The 24885-nt window shown below is 61.9% G+C and overlaps 3 protein-coding genes across 3 annotated transcripts; 2 read left to right on the top strand and 1 right to left on the bottom strand.

Moving 5' to 3' along the window:
* Window positions 1-10859: 10859 nt before the first annotated feature.
* On the bottom strand, window positions 10860-13355 carry LOC119096514 (uncharacterized). Its single transcript, XM_037219423.1, has 4 exons — window positions 13162-13355; window positions 12523-12628; window positions 12157-12283; window positions 10860-11555 (listed from the first exon to the last, which is right to left on the bottom strand). The coding sequence occupies exons 1-4, from the start codon at window positions 13344-13346 to the stop codon at window positions 11230-11232; spliced, it is 744 nt and encodes a 247-aa protein (XP_037075318.1). The 5' UTR covers window positions 13347-13355; the 3' UTR covers window positions 10860-11229.
* Window positions 13356-14263: 908 nt separating this feature from the next.
* On the top strand, window positions 14264-18544 carry LOC119096513 (uncharacterized). Its single transcript, XM_037219422.1, has 7 exons — window positions 14264-14308; window positions 14835-14975; window positions 15216-15300; window positions 16210-16385; window positions 17496-17623; window positions 18040-18158; window positions 18537-18544. The coding sequence occupies exons 2-7, from the start codon at window positions 14850-14852 to the stop codon at window positions 18542-18544; spliced, it is 642 nt and encodes a 213-aa protein (XP_037075317.1). The 5' UTR covers window positions 14264-14308; window positions 14835-14849.
* A 305-nt stretch (window positions 18545-18849) lies between these two features.
* On the top strand, window positions 18850-22056 carry LOC119096512 (uncharacterized). The gene is made up of 6 exons (XM_037219421.1): window positions 18850-18932; window positions 19245-19469; window positions 20233-20407; window positions 21035-21271; window positions 21653-21865; window positions 22038-22056. Exons 2-6 carry the CDS (start codon window positions 19439-19441, stop codon window positions 22054-22056), a joined length of 675 nt encoding a protein of 224 aa, XP_037075316.1. The 5' UTR covers window positions 18850-18932; window positions 19245-19438.
* The last annotated feature ends 2829 nt before the right edge of the window (window positions 22057-24885 follow it).

Here is a 24885-nt window from a genome sequence, read left to right as displayed (position 1 = left end):
TAAAAAATGGCATGTGCTTGTAATCCTGTACATGCAATTCCCACGAGCACAAAGTCCGATTTCTAGTGTTCAAGAAAATGCTTCCCGAAATGATCTGCAATCAGACTAACGGTGCTGACGTTACCGCGCTGATTTGAGACTTGGAACCGTCTACAAAAAGTCAATGCACTGCAGCAGGCATTAGTATCGTACCAAGGGGCATCAATGGAGTAATCATGATGCTTGTGTCAGGTGAATTTAGAAAAGACACTTGCAGGGATACCTATGGACAGCAAACATGTTAAGATATAGAAAGTACAACAAAAATTGGTATGAAAAATGGCATGTATATGATCCTGTGCATGCAATTCCCATGAAACACAAAGTCCAATCTCTAGGGTAAGAAAATGCTTCCCAGACTGGTCTGCACTCAGACTAACTGTGCTGATGTTATTGTGATGATCTGGGACTTGGACCAGTCTACAAAATATCAATCCACTGCAGCAGGCATTGGCATTGTACCCAAGGGGCATCAGTGGAGTAATCATGGTGCTTGTGCGAGGTGAATTTAGAACATCCTTGCAAGGATATCTACAGACAGCAAACAATGTACAGAAATATTTCTGGGGTATGTCTACCTGTTATTTTATTACAACAGTCAAATTCCCTGAAACCTTGCCTCTCAGTATTCTGAAATTGCTGCTAATTATCTGCAGTAGTGGGTGGGTAGTCATTTGCAGAGTGCAAATGACTACCCACTGAATTTTTTGTCATGTGAGTGGTTGGAAAAATATCCTGGGAAAGTTCAAGTTAATGTTTTTGTGTGAAATGAAATACCTTTTGCCCTTATTTCCATCATCATTTGCCCTCAAGTTTCACTTGATATCATTGTGAGGAAATTCCATTTACTCCTGAATTATTCTCTAATTTGTGCACCATACATTTAACTTCAATGATGTGAATGACAAAACTAATTTGCACTACTAGAGACAGCATTCCATTTCAGCCAAGCATAGCTAAAACAAAAACTCACCTTGGGGGCTTGTTCCTACAACCCTCTCCAATTATTGGCTGCAATTGGTGATGACACGGAATGCTGTCCAAATTTCCACTGGCAAAGTAAAGAAAGATATATGAAAATATGTTCTAATGTTCAGCTCTACAAAGCTTGGTCACAGCTTTCTGGTGACTCCTGGCTTCCAAGGAAAACTAATATCAAACTGTTCTCTGGACTTGGAAAGCCATTTTAAATTTTAAATGTATTTGCCATGGGGTGTTGCATGTGCATTGTCTTTTGTGAAAGCTATTTTTCTAGCCGCAACCTGGCTGGCCCAGCAATTTTTCATCTCAGTCCATGCTACAAGGTTGATGCACTGAAGACTTCATGCCTTGTTTATGCTGCCCTCATGGGTGCTAATCTCTGGTGCATATGACCTCAGCCTGGTCGGCAATTACAATGACTTCTGGACATTCAGAATGGTTTGGGGCTGTTTCTATTCTAATTCAGGTCAATCGATTTTAAGTTGTGGTGTTATTGCAGAGGCAGGGGGTATCATATTGCTCACACAAATATGGTATTCAGATGTGAAATGGGCTAAAGGTGATTATTTTTGTGAAGTCTGAAACCCCTTTGAAGCACATTGATATGTCAAGCAGTGATGGCCATGAGCTTCATCCATCAGCAGCTATAAAAACAGTGGGAAACTCCCTCTTTCAACTACAAGTTTTGACTTAGCTCATGCAGAAAACAGTTTGCAACTCAAGTTAGGCATGCCTGCTCAGTGATGGATACATGTTGTTAAGTTTCTGACCATATAGTTGTGATGTCCCTTTAACCATATTCCTTTTAAAGAGCAGACTCTGTCCTCCAGAGGTTTTTTTGTGGTAAGCACACCTAAACCATTTACCCCAGTGCTCCAGTATTTTGTGATTTTATGGAATTGATACACACATGTGTCCAAAGCACCTCTCAGCATCTCTGCCCAGAGCCAGCAGGCAGCTGTCTACTGGCTATGCCTTGTTTGACCAGGGCATGGCATGTGTCTTGTCTGAAGGGTGGCTATGCCTGACCAGGGTATATGTCCTGTCTGGAGAGTGGTCATGCCTGACCAAGGCATGGCAGGTGTCCTGTCTGAAGGGTGGCCATGCCTGACCGGGGCATGGTATTTGTCCTGTATGAAGAATAACCATGCCTGACCAAGGCATTGTATGTGTCTGGTGTGAAGGGTGGCCATGCCTGACCAGTGCATGATATGAGTCCTGCCTGAAAGGTGGCCTTCCCTGACCAGTGTGGCATCTCCACCCCCATCTGGAACTGTGGCACTTGTCTGTCGGCAGGGTGGCCATGTCAGACCGGGGCGGCACCACCACCACGACGTCGGAGTCGGCGGCCGGCGCGCACCGGACGGCCGACGAGTCGACGGTGCCGACGGACCTCACCGTGTCGCTGTCGTCGGAGGGCGGCGGCCGGCCGCACGGCTCGCCCCCGCACGCTCACCGCGCCCGGCTCATGCACGAGCTGCAGCTGCTGCGCGTCGAGCTGGCTGAGCTCACCCACCAGAGACAGGTGAGAGGAGCTCGCCCCCCGGAAGCAGGTGAAAAGAGCCCACCCACCAGAGACGGGTGAAAAGAGCTCGCTTGCTGGGACAGGTGAGAAGAGCTCACCCTCTACAGACAAGTGAGAGCGGCTCACTGACCAGAGAGGTGAGAGTAGCTCACCCACCAGGCAGGTGAGGGCAGCTCACTCACCAGGGACAGATAAGAAGGGCTTACCCACCAGACAGGTGAGAGTAGCTCGCTCGCCTGGAGACAGGTGAGAGCAGCTCACTCACCAAACTGATGGAACACCTCACCCACTAGAAAGGTGAGAGCAGCTTACCCACCAGACAGGTGAGAGCAGCTTACCCATCAGACAGGTGGGAGTAGCTCACCCACCAGGCAGGTGAGAGCAGCTCACTCACCAGAGACAGGTGAGAAAATCTCACCCACTAGCAGCAAGTGAGGAGAGCTCATCCGCCAGAAACAGGTTAGGGAAAGCTACTCATTAGAGGTGGATGACAAGAGCTCGTCTAGCCACAGCCCGTCCATCAGAGACATGTGAGCAGGGAGGTGAGTGAGCAGGATTTGATGAGTGACAGCTGGTGAGATGAGCCCAATGCAGGGAGAGATGAACAGGGGTCACTCAGCAGTAGCAGGTGGGATCAGGCTAACTCTTCACTGGCAGGTAAGCAGGTGCTAAACATGATCACTCCAGGGGTGGTGAGCATACCTCACATGTAAGAGCCAGTAAGGCCCATGCTGGATGAGGTGAGCACCTGTTAATCTATTGCCCTAGAAACATGAGTTTTAGTCGGGCTGATACCCGGGATGCATGGGGCAGGCGGCCTGGCAAACAAACCGGTCACAGTGGGTTTTCGAGTTGTATCACCACCAGAAAGGGATCGAAGATCAGCCATTTAGTTGACTGCCCACTGTCACATTCATATTCTATTACCTTGGCGACTGTTTCCTGAAGCGACCATGTACTGAACTGGTTATTGGTCACCCATGTCTCGACGTCACCAGCTGGTGGTGGCTGGTTGGTGGCTGTTTCACGTGTTATACGCGTGCCGGAGGCTGGGCGTGTGCGTGCTGGCGCGCGCTGCCGTGCGGCCTGGCCTCAGGCAGCGGCGCATTTGCACCAGGTGGAGCAGCGGGAGCAGCAGAGCCGGGTGGACGAGCTCGAGGACCAGCTGGCCGAGGCGCTCCACCAGCGCAACATGCTACAGATCAGGTGAGTGTGCCGGCTAGCCGGCCGGCCTGCCGACCGTGTAGCCGACCCTCGGCGCCCTACTCGGCCGCGGCACGTTGAGACGCGCGGGGTCCGTGGCGTGGTCCGCACGTGATGGTTTGATAACGCGTGGCATAACGTGCTGTTGGATGTCACCTCTGTGCCTGTGCAGATGCGAAAGCCACCCAACGAGCTGTGTGGCGCTGTGAGATGGACTGGTCAGTTGCGGCTGAGGTCGCTTGGTCACTGTCTTACTCCCGTTTCCACTGTGCGCCGTGGCTGTCCAGGCCAGCTGGGGACTGTTGACTCCCTCCCTGACACCCGTGGTCCGCTGTGCTTCTCCGCAGGCAGACGGGCCAGCTGGGGACTGTTGACTCCCTCCCTGACACCCGTGGTCCGCTGTGCTTCTCCGCAGGCAGACGGGCCAGCTGGGGGCTGTTGGCCCCCTTTCTGACACCCGTGGTCCGCTGTGCTTCTCCGCAGGCAGACGGGCCAGCTGGGGACTGTTGGCCCCCTCTCGGACACCCGCGGTCCGCTGTGCTTCTCCGCAGGCAGACGGGCCAGCTGGGGACTGTTGACTCCCTCCCTGACATCCGTGGTCCGCCGTGCTTCTCCGCAGGCAGACGGGCCAGCTGGGGACTGTCGACTCCCTCTCTGACACCCGTGGTCCGCTGTGCTCCTCCGCAGGCAGACGGGCCAGCTGGGGACTGTTGGCCCCCTCTCGGACACCCGCGGTCCGCTATGCTCCTCCGCAGGCAGACGGGCCAGCTGGGAACTGTTGACTCCCTCTCTGACATCCGTGGTCCGCTGTACTCCTCCGCAGGCAGACGGGCCAGCTGGGGACTGTTGACATCCTCTCTGACGCCCGTGGTCCGCTGTACTCCTCTGCAGGCAGACGGGCCAGCTGGGTCAGTACGAGGCAGAGCTGGCCGCGCTCCGGCAGCAGCTGGACCAGCTGGTCAAGCCGGCAGAAGCAGCTGGAGGAAGACAACAGTCGGCTGCAGGTTACCCCGGACCAGGTGAAGCGTTCGCTGCTGCATATCAACATCAGCGAGGCCCGCTACCAGGAGCTCAGCAAGATGGACCCGCAGAACATGTCGCTCAAGGACTTTACCGCGGTCAGTGACATGGTCTTCTTCGTCATCCATTCAGAGTGACTTGTAGGCAAGCATGCGCTTAACTTGCATACCGCTGCAGCGAGAAAGGATGCTGACTTCACACCGCCTGCTGACTCGCTCGGTAGAAACCTTTGACAGATTGACGACGTGATTCGCTGTCACGTGATATCCTGTGAGCATGAGCGGACACTGTCCGCACGTGTCCAACGAGACCCGGCCGGCCGCCCCCGCCGCCGCCCTGACACCCTTGTCCCTTCCAGCTGCGCGTGCACGAGTCTGTGGCGCCGCTGGAGGCCCGCTGCCGCCAGCTTGAGTCCGAGCGTGCCTCCCTGGCCGCCGAGCTCGAGGCGGCGCGGCCGCAGCTGACAGCGGCGCGCGCCGAGCTGGCCGACGCGCGCCAGCTGGCCGAGCGCGCGCGCCAGGAGCAGCTGGCGGCGCTGCAGCAGCTGGCCGAGGCGCACCAGCGGCTGCGCGAGTCGGCGCTGCCGCGCGCCGTGCGCGACGACCTGTCAGCGCGACTAGCGGCGGCCGAGACGGAGCGCGAGGACACGCTCAGTCGGCTGGCCGAGGTGACGGCGCGCCTGGAGCGGGCCGAGGAGGCCGAGCGGCAGCTGCCGGCAGTCAGAGACCGGTCAGTGACCCGCCGAGGCGCTCGGCCAACACTCACAGGTGTCAAACGTACCGCAGCGGAGGCTTGGGGCTGGTACTTGCTATATATTTTTTGGTGTAAGCCGTCGAAAAAATGTGTTGGGATTTGGTGAAGAATCGAGAAGTACCAGTTCTGTTTAACGTCACATTCCACCTAATATCGGAGTAGTGTACTGCTGTACGGTCTGTGTTCTGCCGACCTTGATATAACTCATGCGGTGGCCCAGAGACCGGCTTCCAGTGAAATCGTCGCACGTGGCTGTCGCTGGGCGGGGGTGTGGGGATGGTGATCAGCTGACCTGACCACGTGCCCCGCCCTCAGACTGGGCTCCCTGGAGGCGGAGCAGCTGGCCTGGGCGCGCCGGCTGGCCGAGACGGCCGCCCACCAGACGGCCGCCGAGGAGGAAGCGGCGCGTCAGCGCGTGCGCGCTGACCAACTGGCCGAGGCGGAGCGGGCGGCGCGCCGCCAGTACGCCACTTTGCGCGACTCTGCCCGCGCCGAGCACCAGCAGCAGACGGCCGAGCTGCGCGTCCAGCTGCTGGCCGAGGCGGCGGCACAGGCGGCTGAGCTGCGCGCCGAGCAGCAGCAGCTGCAGCAGCGCGAGGCGGCCGCCCGGAAGCAGGCCGAGGAAACGGCTGAGGGGTGAGGACGACACGACACGACACGATACGAAACGAAACGTCATGACAACACGACACGAAACGTCACGTCACGTCACGACACGACACGTCACGTCACGACACGACACGACACGGCACGACACGACACGACACGACACGACACGACACGTCACGACACGTCACGACACGACACGACACGGTAGCGAGGGTGATCGCTCGCCGGCAGGTCCAGAGGCCGGTCGACAGGTCGGCGAAGCTGGCCAGCCTCTGGGGCCATCCCGTGGCGATGTCTCCTCCCGCCGCGTCCGGTGTCGTCCGGCCCGGCTGCGTCGGAGCCGTCTCCGCGAAGTAAGCGTGACGCAGCCCGCCAGTGCCGGCTTCTGTTCCCTGACGCGGAGAGGGCGGCGGTGCCGTGCGCTGCCTCTGGTCGGGACGTGGGCCGGTGAGCGCACCGTGCCGCCCAGCGCTCGCTGCCGCGCCGTCTGAGACAGCGCGCCCTGACGCGTGCCGCGGCTGGCCGGCAGGCTGGGGTCGGAGCTGGCGGTCGAGCGCGGCCGACTCTCGGAGCTGGCCGCCCGGCTGCAGATCGCCGAGTACGAGCTGGAGCGGTACGACCTGGCGGCACGCCAGGCCTCCGACGCCGCTCAGAGGCTCCGGCACGAGAGCGAGGCGCTCACCGCCCAGCTGCGGGTGAGGCTCACTAGGAGGGGAGGGGAGGGCAGCACCGGCGAGCGTGGAGGAGAGCGTGCCGGAGTGGCCGGAGGTTCCTGACCGTCCGGCTCCGTCTGTGGCCGTGGCGGTAGAAGGTGTGCGGCCGTGTCCTCCGTATGTTAGTGCCGCGTCTTCCGGCGTCCCCCTGCAGCACTGGTAACTGTCTCCTCTGTCCGTCTCTGCCAGGAGAAGGAGTCGGCGCTGCAGCGGCTGGAGAGCTCGGCCGGCCTGGAGCGTGAGCGTCTGGAGCGCGAGCTGGCCACCTGTCGCCAGCAGCTGGCCGCCTACGAGACCTTTGAGAAGAGCTGGGACGCCTACATTGCTCAGGCAGCGGAGGGTAGGTTGGCGTAGCGGGCCGGCAGTAATCCGCAGTTGGCAGTGTGCCAGACTAATGTGCTGCTCTGGTGGACAACGGTGAGCAGAGTGGTGTAACAGTTTAACCGGCGGTAGCGCCCACATAGGTCAGCTGCGGCTGCATCGGTGCTTGATGCGGTGGTTGAATGAGCAGCTTTTTGCAGTATGTCCAAGTATCCATCGCGTTCTTCTATGTCGGTAGCACCCAACTGTGTCAGCGGGTGTGGGACCTGTCTGTACGCAGTCACCCTACCCAACGACTGGGGGGTTGTGAGTTGCGGCGGCAGTGAGTGAAGCTTAGGAGTGTTGACAGGCGGCGGCGGTGCTGGGCGCTCCGACCGTGCGCCGTCGGGTGGCGGGCGGCCCGGGTGGTGACGGGTCGTGTGTGGCAGGCGGTGACAGCTCGCTGGACCTACTGGAGACGGGCCCGCCGCTGCCGGCCGGCTGCCGCCGCCGGCTGCAATACTCACTCCAGCTGGGGCGCCGCCTGGTGGACTCGGAGACGGCCGGCGCTCGCCTGAGAACGCAGCTGAAACAGCAGACGGAGCGGGCAGGCCGGCTGCAGGACCAGGTACACGTGCTGACGTCACCACACAGACACTGAGAACGCAGCTGAAACAGCAGACGGAGCGGGCAGACCGGCTGCAGGACCAGGTACATGTGCTGACGTCACTATACAGGCACTGAGAACGCAGCTGAGACAGCAGACGGAGCGGGCAGACCGGCTGCAGGACCAGGTACACGTGCTGATGTCACCACACAGACACTGAGAACACAGCTGAGACAGCAGACGGAGCGGGCACACCGGCTGCAGGACCAGGTACATGAGCTGACGTCACTACACAAGCACTGAGAACGCAGCTGAAACAGCAGACGGAGCGGGCAGACCGGCTGCAGGACCAGGTACATGTGCTGACGTCACTACACAGGCACTGAGAACGCAGCTGAGACAGCAGACGGAGCGGGCAGACCGGCTGCAGGGCCAGGTGCACGTGCTGACGTCACCACACAGACACTGAGAACGCAGCTAAAACAGCAGACGGAGCGGGCAGACCGGCTGCAGGACCAGGCACACGTGCTGACGTCACCACACAGACACTGAGAACAAAGCTGAGACAGCAGACGGAGCGGGCAGACCGGCTGCGTGCGTGCGTGCGTGCGTGCGTGTGACCGGTCAGGCGGGCCGCGGCTGAGCCTCGCTCCGGTGCCGTGTCCCGGCAGCTGTCCCGCCTGGAGCCGCTGCTGGGCCGCGGCGGGCCCTCTGCCGTCGAGCCGGACCGCTGGCGCCGCTACGAGCAGACCATCCAGCAGCTGCAGGCCGACAGCCGCCAGCAGCTGGAGCAGCAGCAGCTGCTGCAACGGCAGCTGCAGCAGATGACCCGGCAGCGCAACAAGCTGGTGGCAGGTACGCACAGCGGCGGCGACCGGGTGGCGCTCCGCCGGGGATGTGCGTGGTGTTGGGCAAATGTCGCTGACCGCTGGGCGGGGCGTGGGAGGATCGGTGGAGTCTGAGAGTGCGTTAGGCCAGAGCTTAGTGGAGCCGGACTGGTCACGTACGTCGGCGTGGGCCGGACGGTCTTTGCGGAAAGCTGAGGCGTGACCTTTGTCGTTGCGGACGTCAGAACAGAATATGGGGGGACATTTGGGCCGTGCGAAGGGATGGCGCCTAGCGAGATGACATCCACGTTTGGGCGATCCAAACACTCATTAGTCACCCAGTGTAGAATGTAGAAATAAGGTCTTGTACGGTTTTTAAATCGCGAGAGGTGAGCGAACGTGGGCAGCACAATGTACGCACATCGCCCGTACTTGGATGGGATACGTTGCTGACGCGATGACCACCGTGGCGCGTAGCGGACGCTCCGTAGCCGCTGCTCAGCGAAGGCCTATGCAGCATTAGCTTCGGTGGGATGCTCTAGGATTGACGGCAGTTTGCAGCGTTATCAAGCGGACGCGTATTGCGGCTACCATGCGCGGCCTGAACAGTGATTATAACGTTGCAGCTTTTGTGGAACCCCCTCCCCCCCCCCGCTGCTTGTATCGGGCGTGGCGCGTGGCGAAGCAGCTCTGCTGGGTTGGCTTCAGAGCGTCCCGCCGGCGGTGCGGCCCAACGACGCCCTGAGAGACCACGTGCACTGCCGCCGCTCCCGACTTGTCGTGGGGGGCCTTAACTGCGTGGCGTCCTGCGATAAGGCGACCGGACCGCAGCGCGCCGTCGTGAACTGGTGTGTCCGCTGTCGCCAGATATCGAGGTGCTGCTGCGGCAGGAGAACGAGCTGTCGGCGTTCAAGCTGCTCATCTCGCCGCTGGTGGAGCCGGCCGCGGCCACACAGCACGCGGAGGCCGCCGGCGAGCCGGCCTCCTCCTAGTCGGCCGCCAGTCTTCCTCCCAGCTCAGGGCTCTGTCGGGTGGGGGTCTGAGAAGGTGCGGCCATGCTGTCTGTGACCGTACGGAGCGGTCGGTCGGGGGCGTTTTAGTTGCAGCGCCCATAGGGGGTCATCGAAAGTTGCGGTAGTAGCGAGTCAGCAGAGGGCGCTGTCGTACGATTTCGGTGGTTTATCACGTTTTACTTCTTTTAAATTCGGGTCGATAGTTTTCGGGCTTCTCGGGCTTCTGCATCTTTACCCAATGAGGTAACCGAGTGCTCCGGTTTGTTAGCGTTGGGTGATGGAGCGCACGAAATACTTCCAAACGGGCAGGTCATCATCTCCGACACTTCACCTTCATAACGATGCTAGTCGCAACACCATTCTCATCGTCATCGCGATGCGACCCCGACACTCCCAGCGCCCGGCTGGTGCTCACCTGTCTTCCACTTCATTGTCGGGGTGTTGATGGGCCCTGACACCTCCCCGCCGCCCTCCAGCCTCTGGAGAGGGCTGGAGTTGGCTGTGACCTGGTCAGGGTGAGGTTGCAAGGCGCTTCCCTCCCACGCCCGCAGCTGTCTGGGGGGGAGGGGAGGGATGTCAGAGACAGTACCATCGTGGTCAAATTACCTCCGGTGCCATTCCGCGCCCACCTTTCACCAGCCGATCGTCGGCCTCCGCTCCGCCAAAGGTCAGGTCTCCAGCATAGTGGCGCGGCTGTCGTGTCAGACCGGGACCGCGCCCTGTCGTGTCAGCTGGAGGATTCTGCGCGGGGTCTGACCTCAGGTGCCCGTCTTGCCGTTTGGTAGGGCCGGACCGCGCTGCGGTTGGGGACGGCGGGGCTGATTGTGTTCGTGGACCGTGGTGCGGTCCATGTCAAAGACGGACCGATTACTTTGAGCGAGTAAGCTGATCTTGGGCCGCATTGTCGTCCCCTGGTCCGGAGCCACGCAGCCCCCCTAAGCCGCAGACCTCGGGCCGCCGGAGGCCCGTGTCGGCTGTGAGGGCCGTCCGTAGTCCGCCGGCGAGCCGCGTATCGCCTGGGACCGGTGCCGCTCGCGGTCACCGCCCCCGTGCCGTGGGACGAACAGAGGGCCTGCGCTTTGTGGGAAGAGGCCGTCTGCTGGCCCGTGGTCGCTTCTACAGCCGTCGCGCCGCTCTGCCGGGGAGGCTCGGCCCGTCCCCAGCCCGGCGTGGGAGCGCCGGGCCGTCCCCAGCCACCTGTGTCCACCTGTTGATTTTGTCGGACACGGCCATCGGCGGGAGCTACGCGGACAGCGCCCGGCTGGCTAGGGAGTCCCGGTAGCTGTAACCCCGGAGGCTGGCTCGCGACTGAGTGACGTCGCTGTCCTGGGTGGTGACGTCACTTCCCCGCGCTGCCGGGATCTCGGGGCAGGCGGGCGTGGGGAGAGATGGACTGGCATTCTGAACGGCCGGAGAAGGAAAGTACATCGCGGTGTAAATTCGTGGACCCATGACGCTGCGCTTGGTGCCTGATGGTCTGTGCGGTGATTACAACGATCTCATGTGACGTCGGCCAGCGACGCGTTATATTAGTACAAATATATTGCTATACAAACCATACGCATCTATTCTCTTGCACCAGCTACGCTTTAACACGAGAGTGGGCGAGCGCCGCGAGCGAGCGCGAGCGAGCGCGAGCTCAGTTGCCGCCGGCGCCGCCGCTTCCGCTGCTCTTGGCCTCCTCCTCCACCACGACGAAGTTGGAGAGGTGGTTGGCGGCCGTCAGCGGCAGGCCGCGCAGCTTGGTGCTGGAGTAGCAGCCCTTGCGGGCGGAGCGGATGTTGCTGCCCACGACGCCGAGGTAGTCGGCCGTCGGGAAGAGGCCCCACTCGATCTTCTGGCCGCTGGGCGAGACGGCGGTGTCGCTGCCCGAGTACAGGCACACCCTCTGGCCGGTGTAGTTGTCGCCGGTGTAGATGGTCCAGGCGTCCGGACCAGTCACCAGCACGGAGCTGTAGCCGTACGCTGCGGCGGGGCCGATGCGTCGGTCACCTCACGACGTCACGTGGCCATCGGGTGAAGCAGCGGGCGAAGTCACGTGGGGCGCAGCTTGGACGGTCTCAGGATGAAAGGTATTAAAGGATTCTGCCGTACGCCAACTGGCCATGCATGACTCGGCTTCTCCGTACTAAAAGATGTTTTCTGCGTCTTTCAGTAATGGAGAGCGGGTAAAGTATTGCATGATTTTCATCCTTAAAAACTCAAAACTTAATTCTTGTGCCATTTAGACTCCTCCAACGGTAGGATTTCAACGCGTAAGAATGTACAGATTGAAGAATCTATGAATGATTTTGCGCGAAATTATTTTTGGTCTAAACGATGCTGTTAAGTCAAACGCCCAAAAACTCGAGCGATGATATATATATATATATATATATATATATATATATATATATATATATATATATATATATAGTGTCAAAAAGACGTCGGTCTTTTTGTTCTGTTCGTTAGCAGAACGCCAAGTAGCTACGTCTAAAAGAACAGTGAACTGGAGGTGTGCTGTCATTCCCTTGACCCAGGTCGACGCCCGCCCGGCGGCGCGCGGCAGACCGGTGCCACTTACTCGTGCCGATCGACGTCAGGTAGGACTCGGTGAACACGTGGTTGCCGGAGTAGTAGGTGCCCTCATACAGGCTGAGCGAGTCGGCCCCGGCGTCGTAGAAGTCGCCGATCCGGCGCACGCTCGACACCTAGACGGTCACGTGCGAGTTCAGGGGTCAGGACGGCGGTCTGGCCCAGGTCGCGACCTTTGTCACCAACTGGCAGTGGTGGGGTGCGCGAGCGAGATGATCACGCTTTCGACATGTCATTCAAGATGACTAAGGCAATACCAATTGGTTCAGCTGTTTGGATAAATTGGTTGAATCATAGTATTAATATTAATCGCTGACGCCGCTTTTTATGGTTGTGAATGTAGTACTCTGCTGACCTGCTTGTCGAAGTCTGCCTTGAAGGTGAAGCAGTAGTTGAAGCCGTAAGACCAGATGACGCGACCCGCCTGGTAGTTGAACTGGTCGTGCTCGAAGAACACCCAGCTGGAGACAAGACAAACGCATTCAAGGTGGACGCTAGAGCACGCGGGTCAAAAATGCTGGCGCAGAGTACGGTTAATGTGGCCGGTCGGCGCCCCCTCACCTAATACACCGTGTTCTCCGCTTATGATTGAGTTGCCCGTGCATGAACTAAGCCGTATCGTGGGGGACTGGTTGTTGGGCACTTTGCCGGAATTCTGTCCCTATTGATGCATCAATTGACATTGCGAGTCACTTTGTGCGGTAAATTAACGGGAGATAAAAGCTCACGTGTTTTTATGGACGTCGGATGATGGACCTCCGGAGAGGCCTTGTGCGCGCGCTGTTTTCACGGACGGAGTGCTCTCCCCACGTGCGGCGCCGAGCTAGTCTGAGGTTATGCAGCTGCAGAGCTCAGCTGGATGTGACACGAATGGACATGCCCCGACTGCATGACGGTGTCATAGGGACAGTATTACAGTGGTTACATACATCCGTCCACTCGGATTCAAGCCCCCCAGTCTTTACACCCGGTTCCACCCGCGTAGCTGACTCACAATCCGTTGAGGCAGGCGGAGCGCATGAGGTCGTTCCAGTGGCCGAGGCTGCTGGCGCTGTCGTGGTAGGTGATCATGTTGCCGGCCTGGTGCTGGCCGTCGTAGGCATCCAGCCACGGCTGGACCGGCGGATCGGCCGCCGCCACCGCCGCGCCGATCAACAGAAGCAGGCCCGAGTACTGCATGACGTGTCGCTGGACTGAGCGAGGACTGGCGAGGATGCCGCCTGCCCGCGGCTTTATACAAAACGGCGTATCGGGGCCTGCCGCCGCCGCCGCCCCTGGGAAGGCGGCCACCTGCCTCATGGACTTCCGAGCATCGCCGAATGTCGTCAGGCGCCATCTCGAGTGTCGGACCAGTTCGCGGAAGGCGGCGTAGGATATGAGTTGCGAAACAGCTGACGTCGTCGGATGCGGGCCCAGAGGTGTGGTCATAGCCAGAGGTAAGTGTCAGGTTATGTACAGGTATGCGAAATCACAGGCAGTTTATGAATATAGCTGGATGGATCTCGTCGCTCAGCTGCTCCCGTGCAGTACTGCTGGCCGCTATCGTACAATGGGTAGGAATCCAAAGCTGCAGTCTCTGTGAACTCGTTCGAGGGAGGCACAGGGGCCGGCGTACGCGGGTTGCCGCGGGAGCGGGAACAGGTGACACTACAGGTACGGGACGAAATATGCATGCTGTTGCGAGACGGATAGAAGCACATTGCATGGAAGTCTGAGATCAGCGTTGGTGGAGAGAAAGGGAGCCTTGTGCATGCCCCGTCATTCAGAACGGTTGACGCGGTCCGCATGGACCGAATAAGGTGTACGGCGCAAGCGTGCTACGTTGGTAGCGGAATGCATAACGCGCGACTGATTGCATGAGCAGGAAAACCTCGAAACTGGCTTCCGTTAAAGTTGGGTGCTGGTCACGACCTCATGATATCGCTTATTTGATCTCGCTGGTCGATTACCACATACCGCACACTCGCACAGGCTTAAAAATGGTCCCTAAGAACCGCGAGAAGAAATATGGTAGCATTTTCCCCTATTCATATCACATGCGCAGTTTTTGTCAAAAGTGCTTGGACGGGCCGCCCGCCCCCCGCCCTCGAGACGTTCCCGTCGCTCGTTTCGCGGGGAATGCTTAGAGCCGTGTTACGGAGGGTCATTGGTGCTATAATTGTTGCACTCATTTGCAAGGGTCTGGTGCCTAACATCCATGATTAATATTGATATAAATCGATTGGTTGCGAACAACGATGTAGCTGTGCGTGTTGCGATGTTTAAAGGGCAGATGCTGTACTGCATTCACTATTTGTTGGTATATTGAAGAGAATAGCTCGTGATAATGTTTGGTGCTATTCGTTAAAACCTGAGAATGCAGCGTGCATTATTTTGCAAGGGCATGGCAGTTGAACCACTGTCAACAAAAACTGTTGATCAGGATTATAAATGGGGTCATTAGTTGAGAGTTTGAGTGACTGCTTTTATGTAGGGGTTGTTACTCCTACCAACTAAGCAACTATATACAGGATGAATCATGGAGGATCTTAGAAGCCATGACCAGATAAAGTATTGCATGATGGCTGGCTTCAGCCATTGGTGCATCTGTTATTGTAGATTGTAATTGATTTTAGTATCTATTTGCATGTGCATACTGTTATTGACAATGATTCCTTTATCTTTCAGATAAACTTTGCAACCATGGTGCATGTCATTTCTGCCCACCACTTTGTTGGGCAGGAGGTTGTCACCATTGACAATCCATTGGCAATGACCCCAGGACCGGACAATGTCTTGTTTGTGTCCACCCCTGATCACAATGTGCACGTGAGTCTTTTATCTTGCTCAGGGCTCACTATGATATGCCTTCATTGATGATGTGATTGAATTAGATTGACTGATTACTCACTGCCATATAGTGCTACCTTTCATGTCAATTGCAGAAGTTTCACCTCCAGCCTCATTCATTTGGTCTGTTCTTCATGATAATTTTGTTTGTATGCACAATTTTAAAACATTTCTGCAGTGACTCATGTTTAACCACATATGTTGATTTCTCATCTCCAGATTTTGAATGCCACATCAGGAGAGCCGATGATGCCGCCATTCTCAACTGTGGATGCTGCTGTCAGCATATGCTACTCCAAGGAAGGTGTGTGCTTAGTGCCAAGTGTCATATTTTTAGTTTTGGTGCACTGTTATGTGCCCTTGGGATGCTCAGACATCAGATAGTGATTTTCATGCATTCTGGTAGCAATCTTGATTGCTACCAGAATGCATGAAAATGCTGGGGGCAATCTTGATTGCCACCAGCATTTTCAGTAAAGCCACTTTCAATGGCTTAACTAACCTTCAGAATAACATTGATTTCACCAACTCTGTTTTGAGAATTGATGATGCTATATTGCAACACTTCAGAACTACCTACTGCCACAGTGTAGTTGGGCTGCAGCAGGCACCTGCACTTACTCAACCGCTTGCACTCTCTCCAGCCCACCAGGCCCGCATCCCGGCCCTCACCGTCCTTGCGCACGTGCGTGTATGCGTGTCAGCAGTGTCAGCTGCGCGGGGTGCCGTGCGAGTGGAGCCCGGTCTTCGGGAGCCAGGCTATCGGACCGGCACGCTGCTCCGAGAAGACCGGAAGTGGGCGGCACAGCTGACGCTTCCCAGGCCCGGGCGAGGCCGGCGGAGCCGGGCCCGCCGGCTTGGTCCGGGCCCAGGCGGGGGGAGGGGGGGGGGGGCGGCGAGGGGAGGAGGGTGAGGCAATTGTTCCCCGCAGGAACCGCCGCCGTAGAAGGGAGGCCACCGTCGCCGGCTGCAGTGCCCACTGCGCCCTGACTGGAGTGTAGCCTCCAAGTCGTCACGCGAGGTCATGTTCGCACGCGCCCGTCGTGCTTCTGCTCACCAGGCGCCGATGTCCGATTCGCCACGCCGTTCGTCGTCAGATGGCGCCCATCCCTCAGGCGAGCGTGGAGCCATGCACGACAGCGCCGCTCCCGCGTGGGCCGGGGTGCGCCGGCGTCCACCGTCGCCCACTGACCGCCGCCGCCGTTACCGGCAGGCGACTACGTGGCGGCGCTGGAGGCGAAGGAGTCGCGCCAGAGCGCCGACTTCTCCTACATCCGCGTGTACCGGCACTGGGCGCAGCAGGCGCGCGGCCAGCCCATGCGCGCGCGGATCGCGGCGCGCGTCACTCCCTCCAGCGCCGCCGCCGAGCCCGCACTCGAAATGATCGAGGTACGAGCTGGCAGTGCACGCCACCGCCTTGCCGGTGGGCGATCCGCTCCAGCCAGGGAGAACTGCGCTCCTGTGCCAATGGGGAGGCGGCATGTTCTCAGCAGGGGCGTGGGCCATGGTGCACCTCTCGTTCCCCCCGCAGTGTTACCTGAAAGACGTGAGCGAGACGGGTTTTGGTGCGAAGTTGATCGCATTGGGGAATTTAATTGGTTTTCGACTTCCATTGGGAGAGGGCCGAGTGAAGCTCAAGCTCCTCACCTGTTGAAAGTGCCACCAGTCGTGATTTGACACGACCGTGTCGATGTTTTTGACGCTTGCGTCCCGCCGTCCGACTTTCCCTCGTCTCCGAGCCGGTCGTCACACGCAGGTCACAGCCCCGCCGTCCGACTTTCCCTCGTCTCTGAGCCGGTCGTCTCACGCAGGGCACGGCCCCGCCGTCTGACTTTCCCTGGTCTCTGAGCCGGTCGTCTCACGCAGGGCGCGGCCCTGCCGTCTGACTTTCCCTCGTCTCCGGGCCGGTCGTCTCACGCAGGGCGCGGCCCCGCCGTCTGGCTTTCCCTCGTCTCCGGGCCGGTTGTCTCACGCAGGACACAGCCCCGCCGTCTGACTTTCCCTCGTCTCCGAGCCGGTCATCTCACGCAGGACACAGCCCCGCCGTCTGACTTTCCCTCGTCTCCGAGCCGGTCATCTCACGCAGGACACGGCCCCGCCGTCTGACTTTCCCTCGTCTCCGAGCCGGTCATCTCACGCAGGACACGGCCCCGCCGTCTGACTTTCCCTCGTCTCCGAGCCGGTCATCTCACGCAGGACAAAGCCCCGCCGTCTGACTTTCCCTCGTCTCCGAGCCGGTCGTCTCACGCAGGACACGGCCCCGCCGTCTGACTTTCCCTCGTCTCCGAGCCGGTCATCTCACGCAGGACACGGCCCCGCCGTCTGACTTTCCCTCGTCTCCGAGCCGGTCATCTCACGCAGGACACGGCCCCGCCGTCTGACTTTCCCTCGTCTCCGAGCCGGTCATCTCACGCAGGACACGGCCCCGCCGTCTGACTTTCCCTCGTCTCCGAGCCGGTCGTCTCACGCAGGACACGGCCCCGCCGTCGCTGTCCTCAGGTGCCGATCAACGAGCACGCCACGGCAATCGGCTGCTGCCAGCGCACCGGTAACCTGGCCGTGGCCTGCGGCACGCAGGTCACCGTGCACCACTTCGTCATGAAGACGCACGACATCTCCCGGTTCAAGTGAGTTCCTGCTGTCACCCGTCGCCGGCCTGCCAGCGGCGAGCGTGCGGCGGTATGGGGTCCTCTTGCGAAGCGAACAATGGGGAAGCTGTGGCGGGTTTCAAAAGGCGCGTATCTCTAGGCCCATGCGCGGACAAGATGCTTGGCTGTGGATTTATGTGGCGGCTACCGCGGATTCCTGTCTGGTACTGTTTGGTGCTTGGATGCGTTTCGGAAGCACGTTGCATGCACATGGATCGCACGCCACGGCCTTCCGCTCGGACTTCAGTGCTGACTTGATGCCGTCTCCTGTCGAGTGCTGGCCGTTGAGTCAATGATACGCCAGCTGTCTGCCCTCGCGCTGCGCCATGATTTGCTAGCTGTGGGGGCTGGCGCAGCGGGAGCCGAGGTGACCGAGTCGGCGCTCGTTGCGGCAGGTTCTGCGACCTGGAGGAGCTGGCGCAGCTGGAGCTGGACTTTGAGGTGACAGAGCTGGCGCTGTGTGAGGAGCTGCTGGTGTGCACTGGCGCTGACCGCCTGCAGCTGGTGCAGCTGAGCTGGGGCGCCGGCGCCGGCGCCGTGCTGGCCGCGAACGGTCCGCGGCCCAGCTCGCCCGCGCTGGACGCGGACGGCGAGGAGTCGCCGGAGGACGCCGCCGAGCTGCAGCCGGTCAGTCTGACCGTCGCCCCCGGCCACGGAGCACCCCGGCGGTCTTATCGACATTCTGTACCGCCGCTGGGCTGCTCCGGGGACTGGGGCGTCCGTGTGTGCTGCGCTTGGTGTGGTGCGGCTGGGGAACACTGGACCGTTCGTGCAACATTCATCGCGATGCACGGGTTACCACAGACGCTGGACACTGGCAAGCCTATGTTGTTTCTTTCTCCTGCTTCTGTTAAGCTGTTCGCGCAGGCTATAATGGGGCTTGCGGCTTCAGAACGGTGACACCGCTGGACTCTTTTCAATGGCGCCGAGGACGTCGCCTGCACGCCGGGCCAGTCCAAGCCTCGCCACCGTCGGCTGCCCTCCGCGCGGCATACGCGTCACTGTCCACTCGTCCGCCGCCGCCGCCAGGTGTTGTGGGACCCGGCCGACCCGCAGCCGTCGCCTCTGCTCTCGCCGGCGTCGCTGCCGCTGCGCCTGGAGCTGCCGGCGCTGCACCGTCCGCTGGCGACGGCGGCGGACGCCGGGCCGGCGCCGCGGCTGCTGGCCGCCGACGACGCGCCGCTGGCCGCCCGCTCCGTGCTGTTCTGGCGCGAGCCGGACGGCGAGACGCTCGTGTCCGGCACGCTGTGCGTCACGCCGCTGTACGACCGCGTCGAGCCCGACTCAGGTGCGGCTGGCGGCGCGGCGGCGAGGACGTGGCGGGGAGGCAGGTGGCGTGGGACGGGCGGGACGCTGTGGTGGACCTTGTCGACGCCCTGACACGGTGGGCATGCGGGGACCCAGGATGGACGTCGAGGTCCCTGCGGAAAGCAGACACTGCTGTCTGTCTGGCCTTGTGCGCTCTCATGTGTGTGATCCAATGGCGCCACTGGCGTTGGTCTCAGTCTGGACCGTCCCCTGCGCCCTGTCGGCGGTTGAGAGCCGCCCGTGTGCCGTGTGTGCATGCTCGGCTGACGTCCCCCTCCCCTGTGCCTCACAGAGCCGGCGCCGGCGGCCGCCACCAGCCCGCTCTTCAGCCGGGAGCGCGCCCGGCTGGCGGCCGTGTCGGTGTTCTTCTCGGCCTCGCACGAGGGCCGCCTGTACCAGGTGACGCTGGGACCGCGGCCGTGCGCCGCGCTCGTCGGCACGCACACGTACACCTCGCCGCTGCAGCTGGCTGCCCGCCAGCCGCACATGCTGCACGCGCTCACCCACACCGGGCTCGGTGAGCGTGCTGGGCAGCAGCGCCGCGTCGGCCGTGTGGTGCGGGGTCGCTACGCCCTGCGGCGGCAGCGGATGTGCCGCGGGCGGGCTGGAGCAGCCGCGGCCGCGAGGCAGGGCAGATGACGGCGCGGGACTCGGTGTTGTGGATGCCCGGCCAGTGGCGAGCTGTCCGTGAGCGCGTGGATGGCATGCTTGTCCGCGGTGCTTCACCAGGACGAAATCTGCTTTTCATGGTCAAAAATTCGGATGTGGATGGAGTGTCCTCGGTGGTAAGAACATTGTGTTGACGCGCCTTGCGTGCTTTCGGAATTGACGCAGCGGTTAGGTGGCTGCCCCGTTCGAGCCGGCCGTCAGTCGGATGAGGCGACCATCCGTCGCCCGGCCGTGACCCCGCCCCGCCCGGCCGTGACCCCGCCCCGCCCAGCTGTGACCCCGCCCCCGCCCGGCCTTGACCCCACCCCCACCTGGCCTTGACCCCCGCCCCGCCCGGCCGTGACCCCGCCCCCGCCTGGCCGTGACATCGCCCCGCCCGGCCGTGACCCCACCTCCGCCCGGCCGTGACCCCACCTCCGCCCGGCCGTGACCCCGCCCCGCCCAGCTGTGACCCCGCCTTCGTCCGGCCTTGACCCCACCCCCTCCTGGCCTTGACCCCGCCCGGCTTTGATCCCGCCCCCGCCTGGATGTGACCCCGCCCCGCCGGCCGTGACCCCGCCCCCACCAGTCAGCAGTACCCCTGACGGCGCAGTCGGGCCTCTCGCCGCCAGAGAGCTACACAGTGCGGGACACGCGCCGGCTGAGTCGGCTGCAGACGCCCGGCGAGCCGACGCCCGACGACACGGACGCCGGCTTCCTGCTGGGTCTGCAGCCATTCGTGGGCGTCACGCACCTCTGCGTGGCCGGCCAGGTGCTGGCGTTGGCCGCCTCCGGGCCTGAGGACAGGTGGGAACCCTCGCCAAGGCTGAGCCGGAGGGTGGTTGGGTGCGACAGCGCTGACTGGCCCGCGGACGGGACGCTCGTTAGCGCTCGTACGCTAGCCGCGAACGTGGCGTGTTGAACTTGGCTGGCTTCGTCCCAAATTGGAACCGCACTAGCGAGGAGTAGCATAGAGCCGGGCCGGTTGTGCAGCTGGCGGTGCGCCGGCCGCAGTGTGCGGGCCACACCGTGCCTGTCGTCGCTATGCAAGCTGCGTTGTGACGCCGTCGTCTCGGCTGTTCGATGACGGCCGTGTGCCGGCCGTGTGCTGGCCACTGACGCCGACAGCTGTGCGATGACGGCCGTGTGCTGGCCGTGTGCTGGCCATTGACGCCGACAGCTGTGCGATGACGGCCGTGTGCTGGCCACTGACGCCGACAGCTGTGCGATGACGGCCGTGTGCTGGCCGTGTGCTGGCCATTGACGCCGACAGCTGTGCGATGACGGCCGTGTGTTGGCCACTGACGCCGACAGCTGTGCGATGACGGCCGTGTGCTGGCCACTGACGCCGACAGCTGTACGATGACGGCCGTGTGCTGGCCGTGTGCTGGCCACTGACGCCGACAGCTGTGCGATGACGGTCATGTGCGGCAGTGTGTCGGCCACGCTGTACCTGCTGCGCCTGCCGCCGCCGCTGGAGCTGTTCGCCGAGTGCTCGCGCATCGGCACTTCCCACGGCCAGCACGCGCCGGCCATGTGTCTCTCGCTGCTGGAGGAGGCGCACATGGTGCTGCGGCCGTACGTGCGCTGGCAGTGCGGCCCGCCGCCCTCGGACGAACTGCGCCGCCAGCACGCCCGCTCCTGCGCTCAGATCGGTCACTTCCTGCTACGGTGGGTGCGGCGGCCGGAGCCGGAGCGGCGCTCCTGGCTGGCGGCGGTGCGGGGGTCTGCCGGCACCCGTGTGGGATGCGCGCTTGTGTGCCTCAATGTGGTGTTTGTCACCCGCATCACTCATGGCAGGCGGGATGACATCCAGATGTTAGATTGCTGCTTTTCCCAGAAATTCAAAGCTTGAGTCCGGTGGTGTCTTGGATTGGTTGGCTGGGATGGGGGAGAAGTTGTCGATGCGGCGTGTCTTCAAGTAGCTTTGCCAACTGCTCTGGTGGCAGTGTTTAGTGTGTGCTGCCGGTTTGGCAGTCACGTGCAGTCGTTGTGTACAGTCGGTCCGGGCAGTGGCTGCCTGACACTACGTGCGTGTGGGTGTGTTGGCAGGTCTCCGGCCGAAGAGGACTGGCCGCGCGCGCTGCCCTGGCTCCGGCTGGCCGGCGCCTCCGTTCAGGACGTGCTGGCCGAGTGTCCCGAGGCGCCCGGCCTGGACAGCTACCTGAGCGCGGCGCTGGCCGCGCCCGACCAGCAGCCGCTCGCCTACCAGCCTGCCAACCAGGCGCTGGGCGTGCTGTACGACCGGGCGGCCGAGGCGCTGGCGCCAGCGCTGCTGGCTGCCGGCCCGCTGGCCGAGTACCGCGCCGAGCCGCCGCTGGAGGCGCTCGAGCGGCTGCTGGCCGAGCCGGCGCTGGCCGAGGCGGTGGCACAGGCGGCGCGGCTGGCCGCCCTGCTGTTGCTGGCCCGCTGCGGCGCGCCGCCGCCGCGCTGCCAGCCGTTGCTCGAGCTGCTGACAGAGGAGGCGCTGCCGGCCGGCGCGCCGCATCTGCTGGTGTCGGCCGGCGCCGGCCGACGCCAGCTGACCGAGCTGGCCGAGCTGCTGGCCGCCGGTAGGCCGGACGTGCTGGCCGCCGGGCTGGCCGCGCTGGCCGCCGCCGACCAGCCGCCGCTGGCCGAGCTCACCGCCCTGCTGCTGGAGGCGGCCGACACCAGCGACCGGCAGGCGGCGCAGCGCTACGAGCTGCTGCTGCGTGACGTGCTGGAGCGTTACCTGCAGGGCGGCGGCCGGCCGAGCGGCGCCGGCCAAGCCGTCACCCTGCTCGTGCGCATGTACCTGGGCGGCACGGTGGGCGCGTTCGCGCCGCCGCCGCCGGCGGGCTCGGCCGGGCCTGGTCTGAGCCGACACCGGCTGGGCGCGCTGTACGGGCCGCGCGCCGGCTGGCTCAACCTGCTGCCGCCGTTCGTGGGCCGCGCGCCTGCCCAGGTGCTGGCCGACATGGAGGCGGACGCCCGGCTGGTGGATCTGGTCATGCTGCAGGTGAGTGGACGCCGCCGCTGGTGTTGCGGGCGTCGGCGCCGGCGCCGCACCGCTCCGCTTGTTGTGGGGAGGGTCGAACTGCCTGCTCAGAAGAGAAGTTCCGTGACTTGTGTCGCCTTCGGTTGGTTATCAAAAAACACGGGTGTGCGGGTTGTGCTGAGCGTGGCACAAAACAGGTGAGCGGTATGGCTAATGAGCGCGATAAGCCGGTTTGAACAGAAACAGACCATTCCCGGAGAAGGACAAGAGTTTGAACCGTCCGTGGTGGTCAACCACCTACCTTACCGTCTGAAATGCCGTGTAACGTAATACAACGTCGGCCAGTGTCGGGCGCGTGACCAGCCTGTGTGACGCGTGACCAGCCTGTGTGACGCGTGACCGGCCTGTGTGACGCGTGACCAGCCTGTCTGACGCGTGACCAGCCTGTGTGACGCGTGACCAGCCTGTCTGACGCGTGACCAGCCTGTCTGACGCGTGACCAGCCTGTCTGACGCGTGACCAGCCTGTGTGACGCGTGACTAGTCTGTGTGACCCGTGACTAGTCTGCCTTACGCGTGACCGGCCTGTCTGACGCGTGACCGGCCTGTCTGACGCGTGACCAGCCTGTGTGACGTGAGCGCCCGCCGCAGTCGCTCCTCTGCTCGGACCTGCCCTCGGAGCAGGACCGGCGCAACATTGTCCAGTTTCTGGAGGCGAACCCGGCGGCGGCCGGCGCTGACGCGCTGCGGGCGCTCTGCTCGGGACTGGGCCCGGCCGCGGCACTCATCGCCGCCCAGTACCCGGAGGCTGCGCTCGAGCACGCCAAGGTGGGAGGCGCGCGCCCGCAGTGAAGGTGCCGGGTCGGCCGCGGCTGGGGGTCGCCGGCGAGGGAGCCCGCGGGGCGAGAAGTGTTCGATATCGGAGGGCTTCTGCAGGTTAGCGAGGTTGGCAATTCGTCGAGCGCGTTTGGGTTTGTTGTTGCGTGTTCAGTTATGTCTTACATTGCCTCGAGCCTCAGGAACTCTGTCTGTGGACTTTATCGCGGAAGAGTAGCACCACGCCCGTTCGTTTCCGTCCCAATCACACCAGCGAAGCCCACGAACGTTCCAAAATCTGGTCCCAAATCCAATGTTGCCCTTCGCCTGGGCTGCCGCTCGGCTGGCGGCGCGGCGCGCAGGCCCTGGGCCGCCTACTCTCCGGTGCGTAGTCAAACTGCCGGCACGTGTTCCACAGGAGCGGTGCGCCGAGCCGGCCGACTGGCGCACCGTCCTATCCGCGCTGGTCGCCGCCCAGCCACCGGCCGCCGACGAGGCCAGCGGCCAGCAGGCGGCGCTGGCCGCGCTGCTCGACCACCTGGCCGCCACGCTGACGCCCGACCAGCTGCTGCTGGTGCTGGGCGAGCGGACGTCCGACCAGCACGCGGCTTGCCTCGTCCGCTGCCACAACGTGCAGCGGGCCGAGGTGGTGCGAGCCGAGATTATCCGCATGGCCCGGCCGCGGCCGGCCGTCGTCTGAGCTGGGCCGGTCCGTCGGAGCTGCGGCTGGCGTCGCGGAGCAGCCGCTGCTGGCCCGGGGGAGCTGCTCGTGTCACGCCGGAACGGGAGCTGCTCCGGCGGGGCTTCAGTGGGTGTGATGGAGTGACCGGTGTCGCGGCGGCATTCATGTGGTGACTCGGCGAGGCTGTGGCTGTCGCAGCGAGGACGTGACGGCGCCGGCTGGGCGGGCCCACTGAGCCGCGTCCCTCCAGCCTGAGCTGCCTGCCGTTGCCGGGCAGGCGGCGAAGCGACGAGATGGCCGCCGGACAGCGGTCGGCGCGCGCCGGCGCACCGGCGCATATTATCTATATGATGGGCGAGCCGGTGCTCATGTGCTCATGCTCATGTCCGGTCGGGTCGCTGCCTGTCTGAGCAGACACAGGTCACGCGGTGGCGGCTGGCGGTGTTCGCCGGTCCCGTGCGGCCGCTCGGGCGCGTCGTGCTGCGGCGGAGGGTGGTACCGTCTTTCATCGGGGATGTCCGGCTAACATGGCGCCATCCCGTGGGGTCCGGTGTGTTGGTGCATGTGTGGGAGGAGAGTGAGGGAGCTGTCCAGTGCATTGAGGCAATCTCTCTGCAACACTTCGCCGAAGGAAATGTACAGGACTTTCGAGCAATGGGCGCCGTGAGAGCTTCTAGTCGCAGGGTAAACCAAATATGTGTATGTGTATTTATATTCTTGAAAGACATGGCAAGCTATGCAGGCAATATGCATCGAAGTTTGCTGAGTTACGCATGTTCTTTGAACCAAGTATCCCGCCGAATCTCGCCTAAAATACAACGCATCTACC

The sequence above is a fragment of the Pollicipes pollicipes genome, unplaced genomic scaffold (assembly GCF_011947565.3).
Source record: "Pollicipes pollicipes isolate AB1234 unplaced genomic scaffold, Ppol_2.1 Scaffold_4295;HRSCAF=5057_pilon_pilon_pilon, whole genome shotgun sequence".
NCBI classification, from domain to species: domain Eukaryota; kingdom Metazoa; phylum Arthropoda; class Thecostraca; order Pollicipedomorpha; family Pollicipedidae; genus Pollicipes; species Pollicipes pollicipes.
Note: the sequence above shows the minus strand (reverse complement) of the source record. Positions and strands in the feature narration are given on the sequence as shown.